The following is a 25,217-nucleotide window of genomic DNA, read 5'->3' on the forward strand; positions in this document are numbered from 1 at the left end:
ACTTCGTTTCACCTACAATTTAATTTTGAATCTGCAAAATCGAATGCTTTGAAATCTTGCAGATGTTTTAAACATATGATATGCATAATAAATTTTTATTCAAAATATATTTACTTATCCCCTCCAAAAAATTGATGACGTCAGCCCAAAATTTTGCCAAATGAATCCTATCTAAAATGTCCAAAATAGGATGAGACTATACTTGTGATTTATCATTCCTTTCATATTTTTTAGTTTTGCTTATAGCGGGGTGTCTCAAAAAAATTAATCACTGAGTCAATTTATTTTATTGATTGAATCAAGAATTGCAAAACTGAATTTTGAAATATTGCAGACGTTTTGAAGTTACTGTTTGACATGGTAGGTTTTCAATCAAAATATATCTGTTTATCAAGCCCAAAAACTTGAAGACGTCATCTCAAGATTTCGCCGAATAAATCCTATCTAAACTGTGGAAAACATAATCAGTATATTTTCGTAATTTATCATTGCATTCATATTTTTTAGATTTGCTTTTACAGTGACTCAAAAAAATATATGGATCAGGCAGTTTATTTTAGTGAATAACTCAAGAGTTGCAAAAATAAATACTTTGAGATCTTGCAGACGTTTTAAAGTTATTGTAAGCATGGTAAATTGTTAAGAATATTTATTTATTCCCCCCAAAAAATTGATGGAATGGCTCACTCGATTTTCGCAGATAATTTTGGGAATACAATACAGTTATTTTTAGTATTACACTGCACCAATCCAAGGTGGTATACGTGTTGATAGTAAATGTTGATTAGGTCATCACAAAATTGTGTGAAGAACAGACTCAACTCGAAAATGCTGAATAGGTTTCATTATACTTTTGGTGCGAAGGAAGTTCTGTCGAAACAACGTTCGATCAATTTTTTGACAATGGTTGATATAAATAAAACTCAGTAGATGCTCATACTCGAAATACGAAGTATCTACTCGAATATCAAATCAAAATATTTCTAGTTTTTCTAGATGATACTAATATTTCAGTAAGTAACAGTTGATGCTCAAGTAGCATCTCGATACAACAAAAAAGGACAACAGTGACGATGTTCAACCATCAAGGCAAAAATCGAGTCACCATACAATGTTTCCAAGTAGGTACTCAGTACATAGAGTAGATGCTCAGGTATATAAGAGTAATAATGAAGTAGGTACTTCGTACTTCGAAAATGAGTATCTACTCAGTTTTATTCATACCACCCAATGTCTCGCTTCAATGTTTGATTATGTTGATTATGAGCACAACGCTGATCAACTTCCATATCCGAATTACCTATGAAATTAATCATTGCGGTTTGCACCTGAGGTAGTTCGTTGCACATTTGATTGACTTCGTGGACCTATGTGAGCTTGTCGTCTTCTCGGCATTTTAATGAACTTCATAAAACGACACAGAATTATTTTCACAGTCAATCAAATCTGTAAATTTTGTCTTGAGAATTGTAAAATATTGAAAACTTCAAATTAAATCCTCGAATAACGGTAAAGTTTGAGGTTTTGTGGAAACCAACAAAGTGAATATAGGTAAAAAGAATGGCAGATCAAAATGAATAAGAAACTTTGTGTAATTAAATTCACTTTAACCAAGACTTTTTTTAAAATAAACGACGTTTTTTTTTTACGAAAAAACAAAGAACAATTTGAAATGCAATATACTTTTCACAATCGCACGGAAGAATTAGTTTTGTATGACACGTCAGTTAGACGACAGGTCCGTCAGAAACGCCAACGATTGAAATTAATTCGAAGTGGCGATTCCCATACAAAATTTTTAGAATTTTTTTATTTTTTAACTGTTCTTTTAAGTTATCCTTATTTTTTTTATTTATAAACCATCCCCATAATATAAAAAAAATTCAAATCGGTCAAGCCGTTTTTGAGTCTTGGCGAGACTAACAGGAACAATTGATTTTTATTTTATAGACGATTAAAAAATGGGGGTTGGTGGTAGAAAGGTGAAAATTTAGGATTATGTGTATTTTTTGATGCCAAATCTTAAAAAAATAAAAATAAAAAATTTTGTCCAAAACATAGAAAAAAATTTTTTAGAGTGAGCCACCCTTATCATTTAGGGGTTTAAAAAATAGTTTACAACCTATTGTCAGACCTACCGAATATACATAAAAAATTTCATACAAATCGGTCAACCCATTTCGGAGAAGTTCGGTTACAAACACTGTGACGCGAGAATTTTATACATAATGCATTATTATTTTAGAACAAATTTCATTACCATAAAAAAGGTTATACTGACTCGACCTTAAAAGATAGACATATGCTGTCGGGGACTTTTCTTTAGAACTTTTAGGGGGGAACAATTTCGTCATACATGATTTTTACGTAACTTTAACCGTTTAAGCAGCGTAAGCAACGGAAGCTGTCAAAGGAGGAATAATTTTGCCGTTTTTCCGAGTTTTTCATTGCTACTTCGCTCCTAATGATCGTAGCGTGATGTTATATAGCCTATATGTAGATATGATACATGGACTATCCAACACAAAAAGATTTTTTGAATTTGAAGCAGTAGTTTCTGAGATATGCGTGTTCAAATAAACAAAAGCTTCAGCTTTATTATATAAGTATAGAAGTATAGATTACGGACGTCTCATGTTTGTTTTTAGCGACCTTTATTTTGTTGCAGACTTTGTTCGAGAAATTCCTATGCGCTGCATAATCTTCGTTTCATTTGGTTCTTTGAAATTTTTGCCAGAAGGACTTTTTCGCTGATAATTCTTTTAACAAGTGGCGATTTATCCAGGGTTTGTTTTTAGCAGTTTTGACAACCGTTGTCGTAGAATGTTTTGATTTGAGTGAGCTGATAACACCAGTCAGGTAATTCCATTGCTCGTTTGGGTCTAAATTGCGGAGACAAGAGTGCCAGTCAATCTGATTTAGATCACTGTCAACTAGAGTGTAGTCAATACGTTTGATTTGCCGATAGCCGACTCGTAGCGAATAATTGATAAAAGCTGAGGATCATTTACAATTATCCAATCTAGAAGCGAAGGCGTTGTATTAATTCTGTAGCGAGTTGGTTTTTGAAAGGTTATTTTCGTACTTTACTCTAGCTGCTTTAAGATCGCTCTTTAACTTGTTTGAAGACCTCCGGTGTTGTTCAAAAACAGCCTGCAAGCTCATAACTTTAAATTTGTTCCACAATTTCTTCTTTTCTTTAAACCTTTTTAAAAAAGGATTAGCAAACCAGGGTTTTCTTACGTTATATTTGGTACGGCAGACAACCGTATTTTTCTTCGTCAATTCTTCGAGTCTGACTGAGAAAATAGAAAAGGCTTCGTCACATGAAACAGTATTGTAAACTTTGTCCCAATTAGTGGACATAAGATCCATTTACAGTTTATTAAAGTCGGTTTTTAATCGTGTTCTTATCTCATGCTTCCTGAGATATGATATTGGATGGCTGTCTTTGTGTCTCGTTTACACAGTGGTTAGATGTTGCTATTAGTGGAGCAGAAATTAGTGTAGTCAATAGATTTGGGTCATTAGTTAGAATTAGGTCAACCAACGATGGATTTTTATTTGCCCTAAAGCACGTAGGGAAGGGCAGAAGAAGTTGAAGGAATCTAATTTGGCCGGCAGGGAAGCGATGTTGATGTATATTGTAGTTAAGTGAACAATTTTGGCAACATCTGGTTGAGAAGATGTATCAATGGACGATGAGTTGACTGACTGCTATGAGGAGAATGTTTTTTTTAGATTAGAGAGCACAGACTTGTATATAGGGCAGCAGTGGTCCCACACAGCATGACTAGTATCCAATTCTAAATTGTGTCTCTCGCACAATCGAACACAGTTGACGCACTTCATGCCAGTAGCTTCACAATCTCTTGCCTCGTGAACTGAGCTGCACTTAAGACAAGACATTTTCCTTTTGCACGTACGTGCCCAATGACTAAAGGCATTGCATTTGTAACATCGATTAACCTCAAGAGCATCAAAGCCGTTACAGTAGATGTAACCCACAAAAATTCCTCCAGCTGCCATTAAACGATCATAACTCTGTTTATCGACCTGAAGTAAAGCTTGAAAAAGCGTTTGAATCAAATGCAGATTTATTATGTTTAGTCATACCTTCCGCCAGGTCATCAATGTCCTCCTCCGAGAAGCTCTTAGACAGACCTACTACCTTTACACGGGCGTCGGCCTGCTTGCTTCGCGCCAAATCCTTAAAAAACTGACTATTCTGTTCAGTATTCGAGGAGCCAATAAGCATACCGCTATCACTCCAATATCTGATGGATTTATATTGCTGACAGTGTCTGTCTTGGTATTCTCAAAAGTTCGGTTACGATCCTTCGGCTCAATAGTAACGGCAGGTTTTGTTTTATTTTTTAGGAGATCAGCAAATCGGGGTACAGGAGAAACTTTTGTTTGTCGGTTTGCTGTAATAATGAATTCCGATTTAAGTACGTAAACAGTTTCTTTTAAACTGGCAACCATGTAATCAAATTTATAATGAAATTGTCTGTTACATGTACTTTCCAGCGCAAAAAAGACTAATTGAACCAGATTTGGATATTTATCGCAGTTTGTGTACATGCTGGCTCTAAGGTTAAAAAGAAAATTATAACTACGCTAATAGCAAATTATTATCATGTATTGCAAATAAATACAGACAAAAACAACTGCCCGGCTGACCATCCACAAAAAGGGGTGGTCGGCCGATGACCTATCAGTTGAGTAAAAAAAGCCGATAACGATAAGCGTCTTTTAAATCACCCAAACACGAGGCAAGAACATGGAACAAACTCACCAAATAGTCATCGTAGACGGCAAAAAATTTAGAGTAAACTAAAACGACCACACACTAACTACCAAAAACTGACAAACCATTTAGTAATAATCTACCCGCACGCTTACCACTCTCGATTAGATATTTGAAATTATTTTAAGTAACATTTTAAATGCGTTTAAATTAGATAAGACATTTGATTTGATGTGGCAGTTTGTTATAAAGTTTTCCACTTCAGTAGCTACCACTGAGTCTACTTTTACCAAGACGGTGAAAATTCATATGCAAATTTTCATTAGTCTTTAATGAGAGTTGGCGTATTTCACTACGAATTGTACACTCTCTTAAATGGGCTTTAACGTTAGATTACTGTATTAAGAATGTAGCAGCAATATAAAGCAAGAATTTTCAGTTTCGTAAAGTTTTCAGAAAACTCAATATTGCAAAGAATTCTTGCAGCCTGGCGTTGGATTTTAAATAACTTTGAGCAGCCGCAGAATAGTCCCATGCATAATATGCGGTACGTCAATCTCGAGTGAATAAATGCATAATAAATTGAAAAGAAATGCAATGAAACGTGAGCCAGTAAAAAATGTATTTTACATTTTCACCAATTGATGATCTAGGTACGTCTGATTATGCTAATATAGACGCCAATCCAAATGAACACCTAAAACTTTTTCGTGTGTTTTTCATGGGAAGATATTTTAGTGAAAAGAACGTAGGCCTGGTTTTCGTTCCATTTCATATTATATTAAGTCTGGGTTTTGTAATATAAGATTTTATGGATCTGATGGGTTAGTCTGTGTTTTTACAAAAGTAGTGTCATTGACGTAAAAGAAGTTCACTATTCCCCTACAATGCTATAAACATTGAAAAACCAAAACATGTTGGAAAGTACGTTGATTGACTAATTTTTAAAGACATTTGAGTTCCCTTTAACATAAATAGGGAACGTCGCGAGAGAACTATAAATGTCACATTAAATCGAGATATTTACAAGTTAAGAAATCCAGTAACTTTGTTGGTAATCAACGTTCGTAAGCTAACGTTTCTCGAGAAAAACTGCCATTCTTTATGTCAATTTGCGTTGTCACCTATTTATGTTATGTTGATGTTTTGAACTGTGTCAGAAACCTAACCTCAAGAAACATTATGAATTATTAAACTAATTAATTAAACACTTAGAACTTGAGAACTGTACTGAATATTTATATAAAACTTAAAAATAATTTTCTTAGCTGAAGGGCGAATGTAATATCTTATCCTTAATGGAAGACATATATAATGAAATATTCTTCTATTACCTTGGTTAGAAAGTCATTTAGGTAGGATATCAAAGGCGTATTTTCACCAGCCGTATATTTCAAACTGTAAAATGAGAAAATACATTTGAAAATTCAGATAATTAAAAACACACTCTTTCAAGTTTATTCATGATGTTTAAAAATATAGGTTGTTACCGCCATCGCAAAATCGGAGCTATGGACACAACCAGAATTATTTGAAAGAGTTTTTGGATTTTCTTTAATCGTTTAAAAGCTCGAAGATTTTATTTTCAAACAATCATACGACAAGTATCAATTTAATATGGCGTGGTGAATCAGTCACCTTACAAAATATTTTTGATTAACGTTAAACTTTACGACCAGATGATTCTCAATACGGAATGTACTTCCGTAGATCTGTTGAATAAAATTTTTAAAATGTATCTGTGGGCTGCGATTTACAGACAGCAAATTGTTGGACCATTTCGTTTCCCAAACCGCTTAAATAGTTGAAGTTGTCTAAATTTTCTTCGGACGGATGTTGGAGATTTTTAGATGCTTTACTTTTGGCCATTAGAAATGATTAATGGTATTTTCACCATGATGCAGTTAACTATGTAAACAATGAACATGAAGGGCTCATAAATTGGCCACCGAGATCCACTGTTCTTAACCCACTAGATTTTTATTTCTGGGGCTATGCAAAAACTTTATTATACCCAACACACAGGGAAAATGCAGCTGCTCTGTGAGCAAGAATTATTAACATAAATTTAATTAGGGATAATGAAAATATGTTGCGTACAAAAAAGGCATCGTTATTACTTCGTTACATGTCTGTTTTAAAAAATAAAATGGTGGTCATTTTAAACATTTATTGTCGATTTTTTTCTTTTTTTGATAAAATTTGCTTTATTGTTATCTCTTCTTATCGACGCCACATATTTCAAACTTAAAATATGAGAAGATAGTGACAAGGTGGGCTATTGGGCAGTTTTAATATCTTATACCCTTTAAAATAAAACAAAAAAATAACAGTAATTAAACATTTCCAGGTCATTTAGCTTGGTTAACCAGCAGACTATGCCGGTAACATTACCTATCACCCTGTATTTGAAAATTCTCGTCTGGAGGTCTGTTTGTTAGAACAGTTATTTTCCCAAATATATTAGATTTAACTGCGTATACTCAGTATTTAAAAATGATTTAAACTTATACAGTTTTCTTTTTATTTAGATCATTTGGTGAAATTCGGAATTGTTATCTAATTCTTTGAATAGAGCCAGAATGTTCCCAGAAGGCTGGTATCACCTTAGATAAGATAATAATAATATTAATATTTATTATCCAACAGACCAGAGTCTACAAGGACCAATATAAATAAAGATAAAAGCGACAAAGATTGTTGTAATAAATAAAATAAGTTAAACAAATAATAAATCAATTAGTAGTACTGCCTACTACCTACTGTGCTACAGTATATACTATACTATATAGACAAGCGACTTATTATGAGCTGATGACGTTTAAGCAAACACAACGAAAAAACACCTAACATTATTAACAAAATTATCAATAACAGATAAAACATCATTGTAACAACGACACATATTATTTAACGGTGGTTAAACAAATGTTAAGTGAAAAAGTCACCGAATGACGACTAAGTATTCAATCGTGGCACATGAAAATTTAGACAATTCAGTAAACTATTACTAACAAAGTACCCATGAATCAGTTTAACCTAAATGAATATATTGGCGTAGTTCTTCTATTTTTAAGAGAGACTAAATTGAAATCAGTCAACAAATGTTGATAGGGATCTTGGAGGATAGCTAAAAATAAATCTAAGCATTTTTGTAGCATGGGCGTAAATATGCTGATTGTGTGGAATGAATGTTAAACGAAAGTCAAGTATGACACCTAAATCTTTTATTTGAGAGACACGCTCAATTTGGATACCATTAAGCTCATAATGAATGTCAACATTGGTGGACAGTCTTGAGAAAGATATTAACTTCCATTTACTTTCATTTATTGTAAGCTTATTTTGGCAGCATTATGTATTAAAGTTATCCAAGTGTTTTTGTAATATGTAGTAGACAGTCATCTATGCTAGAAATACAACGTGCAACTTTGAGGTCATCAGCATAAACAAAGACTGGACAATTGAATCGTGACAGGTTAGAACCTTGGGTAACCCCACTGATAGTAACATAAGTATCTGAACAAAAATTGCGAAACTCAACACACTGTATGCGAAGAGAAAGGAATGAATCAAACAGCTCAACTAAACTACTACAAACACTTACAGAACTTAACTATTGTAGAAGTATAGAGTGATTAACAACGTCGTATGTCTTAAAAAGATCTGTATAAAATACATCAACCTGCATCTTAAGATTCTAAAGCATTGGTTATAAACTGTGTAAACTCACAAAAATTTGTAGTGGTAGATTTACGCTGTATGAAACCATGCTGACTTACACTAATTTGACTGGAAATATGATTATTAGAGAGCGGAAAATATGCAGCAAAATTTTGGGAAATATGATCATATGATATGCATCAAATTTATGCAAATATGCAGTAACTTTCTTAATATATGCAGAGATATGCAGTTGCATATGCTTCAAAAATTAAAAAAAATCCTGATAACCGAACTAAATTTATTTACAAATTACAAAAACAGGTTTCCCGAGCATACGTTTTATTACAAAAAATACATAAAACACATGTTTAATTAATTCTCACTAACACATAAATCACATTTTTAAAGATAATATTGTTATACTAAAAAATAAATATAAACAGAACAATTGAAAAATAGTAGTAATCGACTATTTAATTACTGTTTTGGTAACAATTTATTTTTAAATATTTTTCGAAATATTCTAACAAAAAAGTTTTTCCGGTGATTCTAAAATATGCTTTTGTAAGTAGAAAAAGTGCGTACTACGTCCACAGATGTATAAGAATCCTTACCGGTTTAGAGCAGGCGCGACAAAACAGAGTTCCTTCTTGAAGAATAAGTTCAGGAAAAGGTTTAATCCATAAATTAATTAGAGTTATCGTCGACATATTGACACACCTGTATCGCTTTAAATGCTTTCAATGCAAACTCACGATGAAAAATAATAGGGTAACGCCCCTGCGACCACCATAAAACATACCATTAATACACTTAAGTAACGAACAAAAATATTGGGAATGAATGGTATTTCCAAAAGTAATTAGAGCCCGAATTTCCCTGGAAGAATGGCTTAACACCCGGTGGTTTCTCCAAACTACCATAAAACCCAAACCTTTACTAGTTATTTGAAGCTCAGGACAATATTCAGATTAATTTCCACTCACCGCTATTAACATTACGTCATCCAAACTTGTTTTACCTACCCACTCCTCGTCTTAATGTACTGAAATACTCTCCCATTAGCGAAATGTGCAACAACTACCACCAGTTTTGTGATACCTTTGAACTGTTTTAACAGTTTTAATATTTACCTGGTAGCTGACTAATATACCTTTAGGGCACTACAGTATGATAGCTGTGCTATATTAGCTGCCGGTAATATCAGTTTCATTAATAATTGGACTGTAATTGGGTCATGTACTTGTTGTCCAATTTCAAATAATAATAATAATAATAATAATAATAATAATATTTGCAATATGATTAATGAAATTTGGTTTTTCTAGATAAATGCCGATAGAATGACATTTTTTTCTTAAATTAGCACAAAAATTGATAAAAATGCAAAATATGCACCCGTTACGTGAAATATGCAGCAGAAGGCAAATATATGCAAATATGCAATTTTTTTATAGCTGTATTCATTTTTAATTAGCATGATTCGTTCACATATTAAATATCAAGACTTATATGCAAAAAATAATGGATATGCAAATTTCATAAAATCCGCTCTCTAATGATTATAAAGATTTTTGGCTAATATAGCTTCAAAGATGTTGGCAAAATTAGATGTAATAGCGATTCATCTGTAATTTACAACCTCGGTTTTATCGCCAGACTTAAAAACAGGAACCACTTCACAACAGATGTTTGGAAAGTAGTAGTGCGAATGATTAAATTTAAAAGATGATACAAGGGTTCTCATAAACAGACAATACAATCGTTCCCCAAAAATGCTGGTATCTTCTCATGGCCACGTGTGAAGTTGGAGTTAAGCTTTTTAGCAGCACATAAAATTTCACTATTGGAAATCACAAAGTTATGAAACATAGCGAGTATATCACAAATGGTATCACAATACATACATTCGGTTCATCACAGGTGTTATCATAAACGAAGACAGAGCTGAAGTGCATTACAAAACTATTACTAATATCTTGAGGAGAGTTAATCATGGGGTTTCTGAAAGAGATTACTCCAGGAATACTTATACAGTTTTTCTTCAAATTAATGTAGGTCCACAAACTCTTTGGGTTTGTCTTAATGTCTCTGTCGGATATAGAGATGAAATTCTTAGAAGCTTTATTAATCTCTATTTTAATACGTTTCCTAAGCAAGTTGATTTGAGCTAAGTCCTTAGAAAAACTAAGTTTCTTATACCGTTTCCAACACCGATGTTTTAGTCTGATGTCCGATATTATTGCTGGAGGAAACCAAACAGGATATGATGATGAGTTGACAAGACATTTGGGAGCAGATTCATCAAGTAATTGGAACAGTTCGTTATAGAAATACTCACAGGCTGCATTAATATCTGTCATACTTAAAATATCCGACCAATCTTTTGCAGCTAGACGAGCGTGCAACTGAATGTAATAACCTTTGCGAAAATCGTATTTCACGTTATTGCTAGAATGATCAATTTTTTTATCTCTATTGATTCCTGATATAAGAATACTGATATCTAACGAAGGATGGGGGGTATCTTCAATAACTAACGGATTATCACAACGACGAGCTAGGACCATATCAAAAATACGTTGATTCGAATTGGTAATAAAGTTGTACTAGTTTAAATTATTTACATTCAGGAATTCACATAAAGGAATTGAAAACCCTGTTAACTGTCCTATTGCCTCGGTGGAGGCCAGCTGTTTGATGTATTGTGGAATGTTGAAATCGCCCAATATGAGGGTGTGGTCGAACAATGCACAGTTGGCTTCCCAATAATCAAATATAATGTCATACTCATGACACTCATGACTAGAGAGCCGATTTTATGAAATTTGCATATCTGTTATTTTTTGCATATAACTCTTGATTTAATATGTGAACGAATCATGCTAATTAAAAATGAATACAGCTATAAAAAATTGCATATTTGCATATGTTTGCCTTCTGCTGCATATTTCACGTAACGGGTGCATATTTTGCATATTTATCAATTTTTGTGCTACTTTGAAAAAAAGAAAACATTGCCATTCGACCGGAATTTATCTAGAAAGACGAAATTTCATTAATCATATTGCAAATATTATCCTGAATTTCAAATAACTGGGAAAGCTTTGGGTTTTATGGTAGTTTGGAGGAACCACTGGGTGTTAAGCCATCCTTCCAGGTAAATTCGGGTCCTAATTACTTTTGGAAATACCGTTCATTGCAATATTTTTATTCGTTACTTAAGTGTATTAAGTATTTTTACATCTGTGGACGCAGTACGCAGTTTTTCTATTTACAAATACATACTTTAGAATCACCGGAAAAACTTTTGTTAGAATATTTCGAAAAATATTTAAAAATAAATTGTTACCAAAATAGTAATTAAATTGTCAATTACTACTATTTTTTAATTAGTTCTGTTTACCTATATTTATTTTTTAGTGTAAGAATATTGTCTTAAAAAATGTGATTTATTTGTCAGTGAGATCTAATTAAACACTTTGCAATGTGATTTATGTATTTTTTGTAATAAAAGGTAAGGTGTTTTTGCAATTTGTAAATAAATATAGTTCGGTTATTACGCTTTTTTTAATTTTTGGAGCATATGCAACTGCATATCTCTGCATATATTAAGGAAGTTATTGCATATTTGCATAAATTTGATGCATATCAGATGATCATATTTCCCAAAATTTTGCTGCATATTTTCCGCTCTCTACTCATGATCATCGCAAGGCAAAGCCGGAGGTAGATATAGATTAATTAATAGCATTTACGGTTATCACTCAGAGACAATTGAATACCAATAAGATCGGCATCAGTTATAGGAGATGTTAAAGGGAGCTGTTTTGAAATTAAATAAGATTTGACGGCAAGCAGAACACCTCTTCCTCTACCCTTACCATTAGCTTTATAAACCGTGAAGTCAGAATTGAAGTATTCACTGCTAAGCACCTCAGGACATAACCAAGTTTCTGTGATGGATATAATATCATAGTCACTAGAGATTATTATCCGTTCACGATCTTTATATGGTAGGGTTGGCCATGAAAATCTAGTGAGTTTGTTGGTATTCGATGCAGAAGGATAAAAATTCCCTGAACTTTTTTCGTTAACGGTATCCATTTCTTAGAAATCATAAAACTTTACGCTATTTAAAACGGTTATTCGGCTTTTTGTAAGTGTTTATTTCATATATAAAGAACAAATACTAAAATTTCACTTAAACATTGTTGTTATATGAATGGGGGTTCTACACACGACTATTGTCACATGCCACATTTAGCATCTCATCTTTAATTCTCAATCATCAGTTCGTTCTGCTCGCCCTTTCTTCTTAGAAATGGAAATTATGGCCTTTGTGAACAGCCTATTTCCAACTTCTTTTTTCGCTTTTCTAAGATTACTGAAAGGGTTGGTAAAAGACAACAACCTTGCTCTAGTGCTTTGATGGGTTTAGCTCTTCTGAAACATTTTTCCGGCCTTAAAGTGAATGATTTATCTATATAGCTATTACTAATGCTTACGTAAGTGCTCTTTATTTGCTTTTACTAAGTACTTCCAAAAGCTTATTAATAAGAACGTTACTATTATTATACACCTTCTCCAGGTCCATGAACAGTTACAAAAAAAATGAAAATGCTTAAAATTTGGTGCAAAGTAACAAAGTGGATGATCTAACTAAAATTATACTTATTTTATTGTACGTCAGGTAGTTTTTCACATACTACCTTGGTAAATTTAGAACGAAAGATGCGTAAAAATATCACCCACGACAAGTTACAATTCACTCCATTTCCATTATTTCGCTATGAAAATCTGTATCATCACCGTCATTTTCAAATTCAGATTCTGAATCAGATTCACCTAGCGAAATAATGAAAGGAGGTATAGATTGGTACGAAAGATTTCCCATATTTTTTCCCAATCTGCCAAAGTAAATTTTTCACAATGTTTACAAAAATTTTGCCACATGCTTGGAGTACATTTAGAAAGCGCCTCAAGCCATAAATTCTCCACCCTATTTTTTAATGAAGGTTGAGAATTTATATGCTTGTTGCAATAGTTCTTACCAAATTCCCACGCCATTTCAATTAGATTATATTGACAATGGTACGGAGGTAATCTAAGAACTTCATTTTTCTTTTTTGTCAAATTGAACACTATGTTTAAAGAGCCATTCCTGCATTTCACATTTTTTACTAGAAAAAGTGGGTGGTTTATCCAACTGCACCGAATGATACGGTGCATTGTCTAAAATCACCACACATTTTTGGTTCAACTTTGCCAAAGCAGGAATGAGCTGATTAACCACCCAATTTTGAAAAATTGTCCCGTCCATCGTTTTATGATAGTCTCTATCGTTATTTTTTGAATTTAAACCATCCAAGAACCCCGTTGAACAACCCGCGTGGAGAATAGTAAACCTTGATCCTTCACTTTTAATTTTGGTGGGATTGCTTTTTAGATCAGCATCGTGCACCCAGCGACGAATGGACGAACCGTTTTGATAGATCCATGTTTCATCCAAATACACGAAAGTCAAATTTTCACAAGAATTTAGAAACTGTAAATATGTTCTCAAAAAAGTAATTTTGGCTGCAACGACATGTTTTTGTTCACATAGAATTTTGCGACAATTTACTTCCATGTGTTTATAACCCATTGACTTAAGAATTTTGTATAATGTGGTTCGCCCCCCTTTCAATTCCAACTGTTCCCTAGAATATGCCAAAAGAGTATCTACAGTGAAATATTCGTTTTTTTCATTAAGTTGCCAAATTTGTCGTTGCAGATCTTTCCGAAGCATATTTGTAAATAAATCCGTTGGTTTTCGCTTGCCAGATAGTGATGGTTTTAAATTTTGGTCTCCTGTTGATAAAATTTTCGCCACAGTTGATGTTCCCACCTAGGAGAAAAAAAAATTAAAAATATTTTGCAGCGTATTTTTACATTACAGAAAATATGTTCGAGACCCTCATAGTTACTTCTTCGAAAGAAAGATCGGGCCTGTCTTTTCGAAACTGCAAAAAACAGCTTTTTATTGCAATTTTTTGTTGCAGTAAAACTATTTTAGGCATTTTCTTTTTAAATAATGTCGCAATGATCTTTGAATCGGTCACAAGGACAAATTATCTATGCTGATAAAATTAAAACATTGGTTTGCTTGATTAAAAAATTGCGTCTAATAATTCTGATCTAATAAATGAAGTAAAAAATGGCAATCCAGCTCGCAGCAAATGTCAATCAGACTACTGACAAAAAACTAAATCATCAAATCAGTTTATCTAACTTAAAGAAAAAATATCAAAGCCTACTTTACTATATAAAGATCGTGAATGGATAATACATTGGAATAGAAATTGTTCACTTTTAAATTGAGTCCTCTGACATTTTGGTAATTTATCATCAGCTTATGAGTTTGGGTATTATCATTAGTCTATTGGATATTTACACGTTTTTTCCAGTACCTTTGACGATGTTGGAGATAATAATAATAATAATAATAATAATAATACTTTATTACGGAATTTCTCCAATTTACACAAAATATATAACTACAATATGCAAGCTCTAGTAAGAAAAAATAAATAAAATATAAATATAAATATAAAAAAAAAACATTATAAATATAAATTGTCTTTACACTCAATTCAAATTAAATTTAAACTCAAATATGAAATAACTAATAAATTACATTATATTATTCATTAATTTTTTAAACGCTCCAAGTTTTGTATCAAAGATTTGAAATTTCTCCTCTCCAGCTAGATTATTGGCAGATTCCATCATTCTCCGAAGTGGATGATTAACTGCGTTATTGGTAGAAACAATAGCGGTTCTAAAGATGGTACAAGTTCTAGTTGATCTACTATTTGAAGTCGGGACTCTGAATTTCAACTGAGATAACAGATTGCTACTATCTATTCTACCATTTAGTATAGCATGTAGAGTGCATAAATCAGCCATGTTCCTTCGCGCCAATAAGGATTTTATATTAAGAAGATTCATTGCCCATTCATATTGACCATGATGATGTATGTGGTGTTCCTTAAATTTAATGATTCTAAGAAATTTTACCATGTCTATAACGTAAAAAATGTCCCTTTCACACAGATTAATCATGTTTCTAAATTCAAAGCGAATTTGGAAGCAATAATTTCGTTGACGAGTTGTTAAATCCCGATTAAGATACAGTGTGTCGCTACGTTTGTAGGATCTGAGGACATCCAAAGCTTGCTGAAAATTATCAAATATGATTTTGACAGGACGGATTTTGTTATTATCTGCTTTACCCAGGCGAATACAATTTTGGATTTTCACGGTGCATTTTCTATCTACCGACATCTTAAGTGTTCACTAAGTGTAGCACAAGATTTGGAGTAAATATCTGAATGTAATTAAATTAAAATGTAATCAGGCAACGCTCTGTAGCAGACGTTGTTCAGAGTAAATGACTGAATCACTGAAATGGAGGCAGGGTGGGTGGGCGGGGATAATTATCTTCTTCTGTCTAGTGGGAGTTGAAACTAATAATAAAATTTAGAATGTGAAAAAAGAAAATAAAAGCGCTATCATAACTTTTTTTTGTTATATACTATTGGCTACCTGACCTAACACATATAACGTGACCCGAGCTGTCCTGACTTTTCTATTGTCTCAAATAAGCAAGCTTAAACATTTCTGTGAATATTTAAAAACCGCAAAGTACATTCCTATTGTATTTTATGAAACATCAAATACTAATCCCGCCCACCCGCCCTCTGTTTTCTCGGAGGGTATGTCATTTACCAAAATCAGTCTGATCTTAGCGAGTACTAGACTCGCCCACTTCCTCTATTCGCTTAGAGCGTATATCATTTGCCAAAATCAGTCTTATCTTATCAAAAACTAGCCCCGCCCACCCACCCTCTATTTTTTAGAGGGTATGTCATTTGCCAAAATCAGTCTTATCTTAGCAACTACTAGCCCCGCCCACCCACCCTCTATTTTCTTAGAGGGTATGTCATTTGCCAAAGTCAGTCTTGTCTTATCAAATACTGACAAACTCTTGACATAAAACAAAATAAATTTTAGTATTTCATTCAACAATTTAATTTCGTTTTGTAAAGGAGCACTGAGCCGAAATAAATAACTTATAACTGACAATTGTACGTAAGTGAATGAATTAAAGACAACACACTGATATTTTATGCACGAGTACAAATACATAATTTAAAAATTAGTCTCATGTAAAAAAAATGTAAGAGATTTATTAGGTGTTACCTAAATATTTTTCTGAAAAACCGAAACAAAGCGTCGACTTGTGAATCATACATTCATCAATGCACTTACGTATTATTAAATTTATCAACTTAATAACTTTATTATTTATGTTATTAAAAAAAAATGGTCGAAAGTACAATGAAACATATCCAGCATTTTCGAATCGCCTTTTTCCTTTACACAATTTTGTAATGAATATTTTTGTATTGGTGCAGTGTAGTACTTGCTATCGCTAAGATAAAACTGATTGTGGTAAATTACATATCCCATAAGAAAATAAACGGTGGGTGGACATAGCTAGTATTTCTTAAAATAAGATTGATTTTGGTAAATGACAGAACAATTGTAAGAGTAATCACTAAAATGAAGAGGGGGTGGGTGGACAGCTTGGTTATAAAAGATTCTGTATGAAAAAGTTAAACTTAGCCCCACCCGCCTACCCGTTCTCTCATTTTTTTTTTCTTCAGAAATAAGAAATAAATGTTATAGTAAATAAGTAGTACGAGTATAACAAAAAAATTAATATAAAAAAAAAAATAGCGTACATTCTATTAGTTCCTATTCTCAGTTTACAAAAGAATATATAATTCACTCCGCCCACTCATCCCGCGTTCATTTCAGTGATTCATTTTGTCTAGTCCGAATGCAAGGTTGATTTCAATTGAAGAGAGATAAAATCGTTATAATGAGAGCAGCATGTGTGGGCGGGACTAGTATCTGATAAGGTAAGATTGATTTTGGTAAATGACATACCCTCTAAGAAAATAAAGAGTGGGAGGGTCTAGATAAGACTAACTACAGCAAACGACATACACTCTAAGAAAATAAAGGGCGGGTGGGCGGGGCTAGGAGTTGTTAAGATAAGATTGATTTTGGTAAATGATATATCTTCTCAGAAAAAAAGGGTGGGTAGGCAGGGCTAAAATTTGTTAAGCTAGGACTGGACAGTACTAAGAGTAGTCACTGGAAGGAAGAAGGGGTGGGAGGGCGGGGCTACTCCTTGTTCATAAAACTAAAAAAAGCAAAATTCAGCCACCTCCTTTCTCCATTTCACTGACTTATTTTATTTAGTGTAAAATGGAAATTGAAAAATAACAGTGTTGTATTTTCACAATTTTCTGGAAAAATGGAGTGAGCCGTTCTCGAATTAATCAATAAAATAAATTAACTCATTCATTAAGCATTCGGTTTGGCAGATTCAAAATTAAATTGCAAAATGTTGTTTTATAATTTTGATTTTTTTTTCAAAAATTTGGACCTTTCAGGTAAAAGCTCAAAACGGAGTTATTAACTACATGTGTAGGACTATATCATTTTATACAATTTAAAACCCATGTACTATGTACAATTTTGAAGTGACGACATCACATTATTGGTGAGGATGATGAGACAAATTTTGGTTAGCGTGTTACCATCTACATGATATTCGCAATATAAATCCAAAATTTGAGAACAGTTGGCCCAGTATTTTCGGAGGTTATCTGTCTAATAAAAAACGGGACGGCAGACCGACGGACAGAAAGACGGACGAACAGATAGACGGAAACGGGAGACGTATTTATTCGTACTCTAGGGGTCACGAAAGGTCGAGAAAACATAAAAGTAGGAGTCGGCCGACATACTCAATTCCAATACTTCGCTAGCTTACGCTTAGGAAATAAAAAATGTATTAACCTATAATTTTTTTTTTTAATACTAAAAAGAGTTGAGCAAATTAAGACCTGTTGGTATTATTGTTACAGATTAATAGTTCCTCAAGATAATAATTTTATGTAGAAAAATATTGAAATAAGGTATATATTATGGAGAGTTTGTTTCAAGAGAAATTTATCATACAATAGTTAATTGTATGCAAATTTTTCTCAAATATACTCAACAACGTTTTTCTTTGTAGTACATAACAACTGGTTCTTCTTTTGCTATAAAAAAAATGCACGCCGCAAAAAGTTGAAATCAATACCGTTGGGAATGTTCCAAAAATCATTGCTAGAAAACTTGTAATGTTAAATAGTCCGCAATATCCGAATTATTGCTTTACATGTTTGTCAATATATTTGCTAGTTTGTAGGGCACTGAAGTGAAACAAACCTGGCCTTGGGGTTCCTCTGATGTCGCAGGAGATTTGAATTTCTGTGGAAAACAGGAAAATATTGTTGCGAAGATTATGCGAGCAAATGAGATTTTGAATGCTGAAAATTCGTATAGAAATTGTATTGGGTCGACATCGACATCCAAACTGTAAACATCTCACCGTAAAAAATGCGTCATAAATATTTAAATAACGTAATTTAAGTTTTGTAAGTTTAAAACGTGCGCCTTATAACGTATTTTTCCTACTACCGTAACTAAACTGTTGTCATTTAAGTTGTCATCTTGATGGCACTAACTTAAATATGGATATGAGCTGTGACTAAACAGTCACCTAAGCCACTGGCTGAAATTCACCGCGGTGTTTTTACTCCCCGTTTAAAGTTGTTTCTTGTCAAGTTGACAGTTCATCAATTTATGGAACATTATTTACCTGTTATTGCGAGATGCGATTGCGGCGGCAACGACTAATAATTAGAAATTTTTGAAAAATAATAAATCAAGAAAAAGAAATCCGCATAACAGTGCGAATTAACAAATTACACCATCACCTTTCAAAAGAACTGATTATATTGGAACTGTGGAATAACAAAGAAACTTAATAAAAAATAAAATCGCTCTTGTCGATGATTTACTACGGTTGCCCTAAAAGTTCGACGTGATTGCATTTTCAACTCAGGATTGAAAATGATGAAATAAAACAGCGACACATCTAAATGAAAACATCATTCAATCGAATTTCTATTTCGCCAGATGTCCAACCGACCTACAGAGACGTAGCCTCTCGCAAATACCACCCCTCGTATCGAAATGAATTCGTTTTTGTTTTATGCTTTTTTAGGTTCAATTTCGTTTCGCTTTACCCTCAAATCTCGCACCCCGACCACACTGATATCATCCAAATTACGTCGTTACTGACCCCTAAATCGAATTCTAAATACACATGATTCTTTAAACTTAAATCGTAACGATTTTAATATGTATATTAAATTTATACATAATTAATAACAGCAATTCCCAACTGCAGCAAATTTGTAAACGTTGCAAAGAATAATTAAAAGGCGCAAAATAAAAAAAAAATGTTATCAAGTAGTAACGTGAAATGACATTTAATAAGTTGTCAGGTTAGCTTTGAAAAATGTACTATTTTATTTAAAAATAATTATTCCGCTCCTTTAAACGCAAATTAAAGAATTTACTTCAAATGGAAAAACTACTCCAAGATTTAGAAATTTGTAAGCACCTACTTAACTAACCATCCTGAAGGAACATTTTTCTTAATACAATAGGTCCGAGATGCAATAATTTCGTAGATTATTTTAATTTATTATAATACAAGCGAAGTTACAAAAATACTTCACACAAATATGCATACATTTTATATAAGGTGAATCATAACCATGAAACCATCAGGTACTGAATTAAAAAACTTATTTCCAGCGAAAACCCGGCGCCTCCACCAAATTCGTTACACACAATTTCAGAAGAAAATTCGTTCAGTAAAATGGTCTCTCTTTGCCAACAAAAAATGTATTCATTTTTTTTTTCTATATACATATGTATATCAGTTGTGGTAAAAGATTTTCTGTGCAGTTCTCAAAAGCTTTATATATTGCCGTAAAATATTGGCTGACAAAGCACAAACGATAAAGAAAAGATTGATGTGCCATACAGGAAGTGAGTTGAATATCAACGATTCAGTGTATTACAGCAATATACTCGTATAACCTGAATGGTGGCAAAATCTTGCGCCGCTTTATGAACAAATAAATTTTTATTGATTAGGCAATAATTTTTCATTATTGCTCTCCCTTACAAGTAATATATATTTCTTGTTCTTGAAAACGTAATTAAAACAGCAATTTCGTTAGATAAAAAAACTATGAATGAGTGTTGTTGCATTTCCTGAGCAAAAATGAAATTCTTAGAGAATTTTGTGAGATGTCAAACTTGTACTGACCCTAATTTGTGGAATCGATTATGTTTGTAACATAAATTCTGTGTGTTTGTGGTAGGTTGATGGCATCTCCGTCGTAGGCCACACGAACCATCAAGCCGTCGAGTTATTACGAAGTACAGGACCAGTAGTTTCAATAAAATTTGAGAGGTATTTAAGGGGCCCCAAATATGAGCAGTTGCAACAAGCCATTAGGGCAAACGAGCTTAGACCGCCATCGCCACTTTCACCCACGACCGTTTCATCGTTGCCTAAAGTACCCCTGAGCTTAGTGGTGAGTATCCTCATTTTCTAATAGGTCGTGACGACTTTTCAACAAAAAATTCCATATTCAACCTCCAGCAAATGAGCTACCTGGGAATAGAACCGGAAGGGGAATCACGCACCAGTTTTGATTTCGATTCCGCCGTTCTCTCTGAAGGGCTGGGGAACGAAGATGAGGAAATTGTGATAGACTGTCGAAGGTCGCTGCAGTTTAGCATCGACAGCCATGAATCGATATACGAAAAATGGAAAGAGAAAGTGGCTGACGACGTCGACATTGTGGTATTGTATATATATCTTTATTTTAAGGGGAGTTTTAGGATGAAATGGATTTTAGATTGCTCAGATGCATAAAGAACCCAATAGCGGGTTGGGTATTAGCCTGGAGGGTACAGTGGATGTAGAAGACGGAAAGGAAGTGCGTCCGCATCATTATATTCGAAATATATTACCTGATGGTCCTGTAGGTCGTAATAAAATTCTACAAGCAGGAGATGAATTGTTAGAGGTAATTGCTTAAGGTTATTTGGAAAAATCGTAAACAGTTTCGGGTATAACATAAAACTCCGATTTTTGTCTAATTAATATATCTGTACAACATTGCAGTGGGCCTTTTATGTCTTCTTTACGTACATTTAGTGGTATATATCAGAAAAAAAAGTAGGATAAGAAGCAATGCTAACTATTGACTCCCTCGTAACGAAGAAGTATTAATCTACTTCTGGGTCTCATTTGCGTACTTTGGTCGAATTGTGTTATAACGTCAGGTCTAGGTCTCGTTCTTTTTTAAGATGCTGTAATTGGAATACCAGAAGAAAAATGACTTGGAAATTTTGTGAAACTTAACTGTCAATGTAACATACAGTTGCGGCCAAAAAATCTTAGACGTCGTAATTCCACCGTTACAAAGTGTAAAACACCCATTAAGTATTGTAACCTTATTTTTTTATTTTATGATTTTTGACATTTTGGACAAGCTGACCCTGAATGCAACGTGATAGTTCATTCAAACTTCAAACATCAAAACAACAATACCATACAGACTACATCAACAATTTTAGAATGATAGAAAAATGACGTTCAAGATTTTCTGATTGCCATTGTACTGCTATAACGACAAAAACGAAAAAATTTCCATAGTTCTCTTAGTCTCACAAGTAACACACTGAATATTGTCATAAAGACAAATGAAAGAATAATGCTGTTTTAGTTTTCACAAAAATGTTTTCCTGTGAATTTAAATATGAACCATAGAATCGTAACTAAGAGAGAGTGAGATGTAGAAGTTATCCGTAATGACCGATAGGGGTCGGTAGTGACCGATGGGTTCCATTTTGTCGCAAATAATGCGTATATACAGAGTCATCAAAATTGATTGAGAGAGTTGGTAAACCTGAACTTGAATAATTTGGTTTATTAAGTTGTATAAAAATATTAGCTGTCAGATTTGAAGTTTCAAGTTTCAAATTTCAAAACTCAGTGGCGTCTTTTCTCGACTTTTTTTTTGGTAAAAACATTAGTTGTCAGATTTGAAGTTTCTAATTTTTGTCACGCCACTGAATTCATTGCCATATAACCTTAAACAAATCTGTCATAAGGTTGACAAACTTCACGACAAAAACAGGGGGTACCAACTCTCTCAATCAATTTTGATGACCCTGTATGTAATAGACCCATTAAAATATGCTGTATTGATGAGACCTAAGGAGGTCAAAACTGCAATCTACAGATAACCACTGTGGTATCTATAATCTTTAGCAATATAAGCAAAATATTGTTTAAGAAACGTGGTGATAGCTACACCTTTTCGGAATAAAAATGTAACATTTAAAAAATACATACAAATGCGGAGCAAATGAAATGTTTCGCACGAAGGCGGAACACAAAAGAATTTTATCTAATCTGATTCCAGTGTACACATTGTGAACAAACAAAACATTTATGTTTCTCAAGCAACAGCGATATTCACATGTAGTGACTTCCTTTAAAAGCGTTTTTACAGAAGCGACGAAAGATTTGCATCGCATAAAATAAATTCAGCTCTTTCAGAATGATTATTTTTGTTTTAATGGCACAAAACGTAGGCGGTAAGTCTGATATCAACCACACTTTCTCCTTTGAAGTCGTCCATAGCTGTTGCTTAAATTTAAATCTTGTTCGTTAGAGATACGCACCGGAAGATTCATTATCTTTTTTCTTAATTATGTAAATTTGTATATTCCAAGTCTACTTTTCATTATTTTGGAATGGTTGAAAAGAAAAAGGGATGTTAATAATCTTTTGTTGCCGTAAGCAGTAAATGTATGTTTTTGTCAGAAATATTCCGAGTTGTATTAAGTCAGAAACATGTTAATTATTAAAATGGGCACCGTGGCGAATGGATAATACATATTTTTATAATTAATAAAGCTTCTCTGTATATACTAAGAACACCGAACAGAAAAGTATTTAAATTTTGCATGCTTCTAACTTTTGTTAAATATATTAATAAGTAATTGTTAACTGAAAAGGGCCAACACAATGTAATGTACTTTTTCTTCCAAAGTAAAAATTTGTATTTACATATAAAATCCCTAGTTGCAAAAACGATTCTACACCCGGCATATATACAATTTTTAATATTCGAACTAGAAGAAAAAATATCATTTATGTGTTCACTTTTGTAATAAATTATTGTCTAGAAATGTTGACATTGAAATTCGTTATAAAAGCTGCCCTATTTGGTACAAATATATTATCGCTTTAGATATTATCCGACATGTATTCTACGAGTATGTGTAGAAACGAGCGTGACTTTTAACAACTTATTTTACGACCAATTCAGCACGACGCTTAAGGGGATCAGCCTTAAATAAAACATCGCAAATATGACATAAAGCTTTTTTCAGGTAAATGGTATACAACTGATGGGTCTGAACCACCTAGAAGTAGTGTCGATCTTAAAGCAGCTGCCAAACTTCGTTAGTCTAGTGTGTGCTCGGTATCCGGTTCCTATTAGAATAATAGACACTTCTCAGCACCGAGAAGCTTTCCAAGCGAGGGTAGATATTCATTACACTCCTCTCCAACTTGATGACTATTTCTATTTCAGAAAATATTAGCTGGTAGTCTTCAAACTTTAATACCCAATAATGATCGTTTAGTAAAAGCGAAATCGGAAACTTCGATAGCATCAAGCTTCAACAGCGAGCAGTGTAACGAAAGTAGATCTCGCTCGTTAGAACTGATCGCTGGATTACCCATGTGGAGCACCGAACCGACCGTAGTGGAATTAATCAAGGGGGATCATGGATTAGGATTTTCGATTTTAGATTACCAGGTGAAAAAAAATAGTAAATCGTTATGGATTTAAGAGTAGTTTGGGATCTGAGGCTTGAAATTCGCCCGGATTTAGCATTTGCCAGGTGCTTAGTTAAATATCATTTCTATTTTGCACATCACTGACATACGAATTGGAAGACAGAATTCGGTATGAAATTACAAGCGGTCCTTGCACTGCAGTTCTGATTTTTTCAAGAATTTAAAAAGAATGCTCTTAAGTAACACTATTCATTCGGTTGTGGCGTATGTTGAAACCAAATTCTAGTTGTTGTATGAGATGAGATGACATATACATATTTAATGTTGTTCATAGTAATAATATTCACCAAGCTCACACAATCTTTAATGCCCCAATCTTCGAGTTAGGCTAGAATTTATTAAAATTAGTTCATTGGATATAGAAGAACCCTTCCAACAAACAGCTGTTTTCTCCATTATTCGGTGGACAAGGTGAAACTGTACTACATGTATATAAAACACACATTTCGCCACCTAGTGCCGTGGCGAGAAACGAAAGCGGCAGCGCCCTCCTTTTAGCCGTTAGCTGTTACAGAGTCCACTGCTTCAGCATTACAAGAAATCCCTTCGTCAGCAATCGCACGAGGTATGTTTCTGTCGAATTCTTCACAACTTACGCACGTATGTTTTTAAACGTTTTAAAGTGTAAAAGTATGTTCATATGCGGCACTGGGTACTGGAATTGTAACATTAATAATAATTAACCGCTAGTTTGTACCTAAGTTTCAATAAATGCAATTTTATAAATTTTTAACAAGTTCCATTATTGTCGTGATTGTCATGTTTTTTTCATGTCAACGTCATTGGAAGTATCATAAGTTCTGATTTCAACAAATCCAGATTACTTTAATAAAGTGGCTAAAGGAGTTAGGGGGTCAAAATTTAAAAATTAAATATTGCTAGGAT

At 33.3% G+C, this 25,217-nt stretch overlaps 1 protein-coding gene across 6 annotated transcripts in view; it reads left to right on the forward strand.

The window, feature by feature from the left end:
- The window catches only part of LOC135144640 (inaD-like protein), a 501,533-nt gene that overhangs the window by 226,619 nt on the left and 249,697 nt on the right, over positions 1 to 25,217 (forward strand). For all 6 annotated transcript variants that reach the window (XR_010283205.1, XR_010283206.1, XR_010283204.1 and 3 more), the window contains exons 8-12: positions 20,767 to 20,982; positions 21,051 to 21,254; positions 21,310 to 21,480; positions 23,861 to 24,013; positions 24,064 to 24,291. Coding sequence is in view for 3 of the 6 variants with exons in the window: in XM_064076688.1 (XP_063932758.1) it covers positions 20,767 to 20,982; positions 21,051 to 21,254; positions 21,310 to 21,480; positions 23,861 to 24,013; positions 24,064 to 24,291 (972 nt within the window). In the remaining 3 variants the exon portion in view is untranslated. The remainder of the gene's footprint in view (positions 1 to 20,766; positions 20,983 to 21,050; positions 21,255 to 21,309; positions 21,481 to 23,860; positions 24,014 to 24,063; positions 24,292 to 25,217) is intronic.

Source organism: Zophobas morio, unplaced genomic scaffold (genome assembly GCF_036711695.1).
Source record: "Zophobas morio isolate AGI-343-1 ecotype UQ-CSIRO unplaced genomic scaffold, CSIRO_AGI_Zmor_V1 ptg000108l, whole genome shotgun sequence".
NCBI classification, from domain to species: Eukaryota; Metazoa; Arthropoda; class Insecta; order Coleoptera; family Tenebrionidae; genus Zophobas; species Zophobas morio.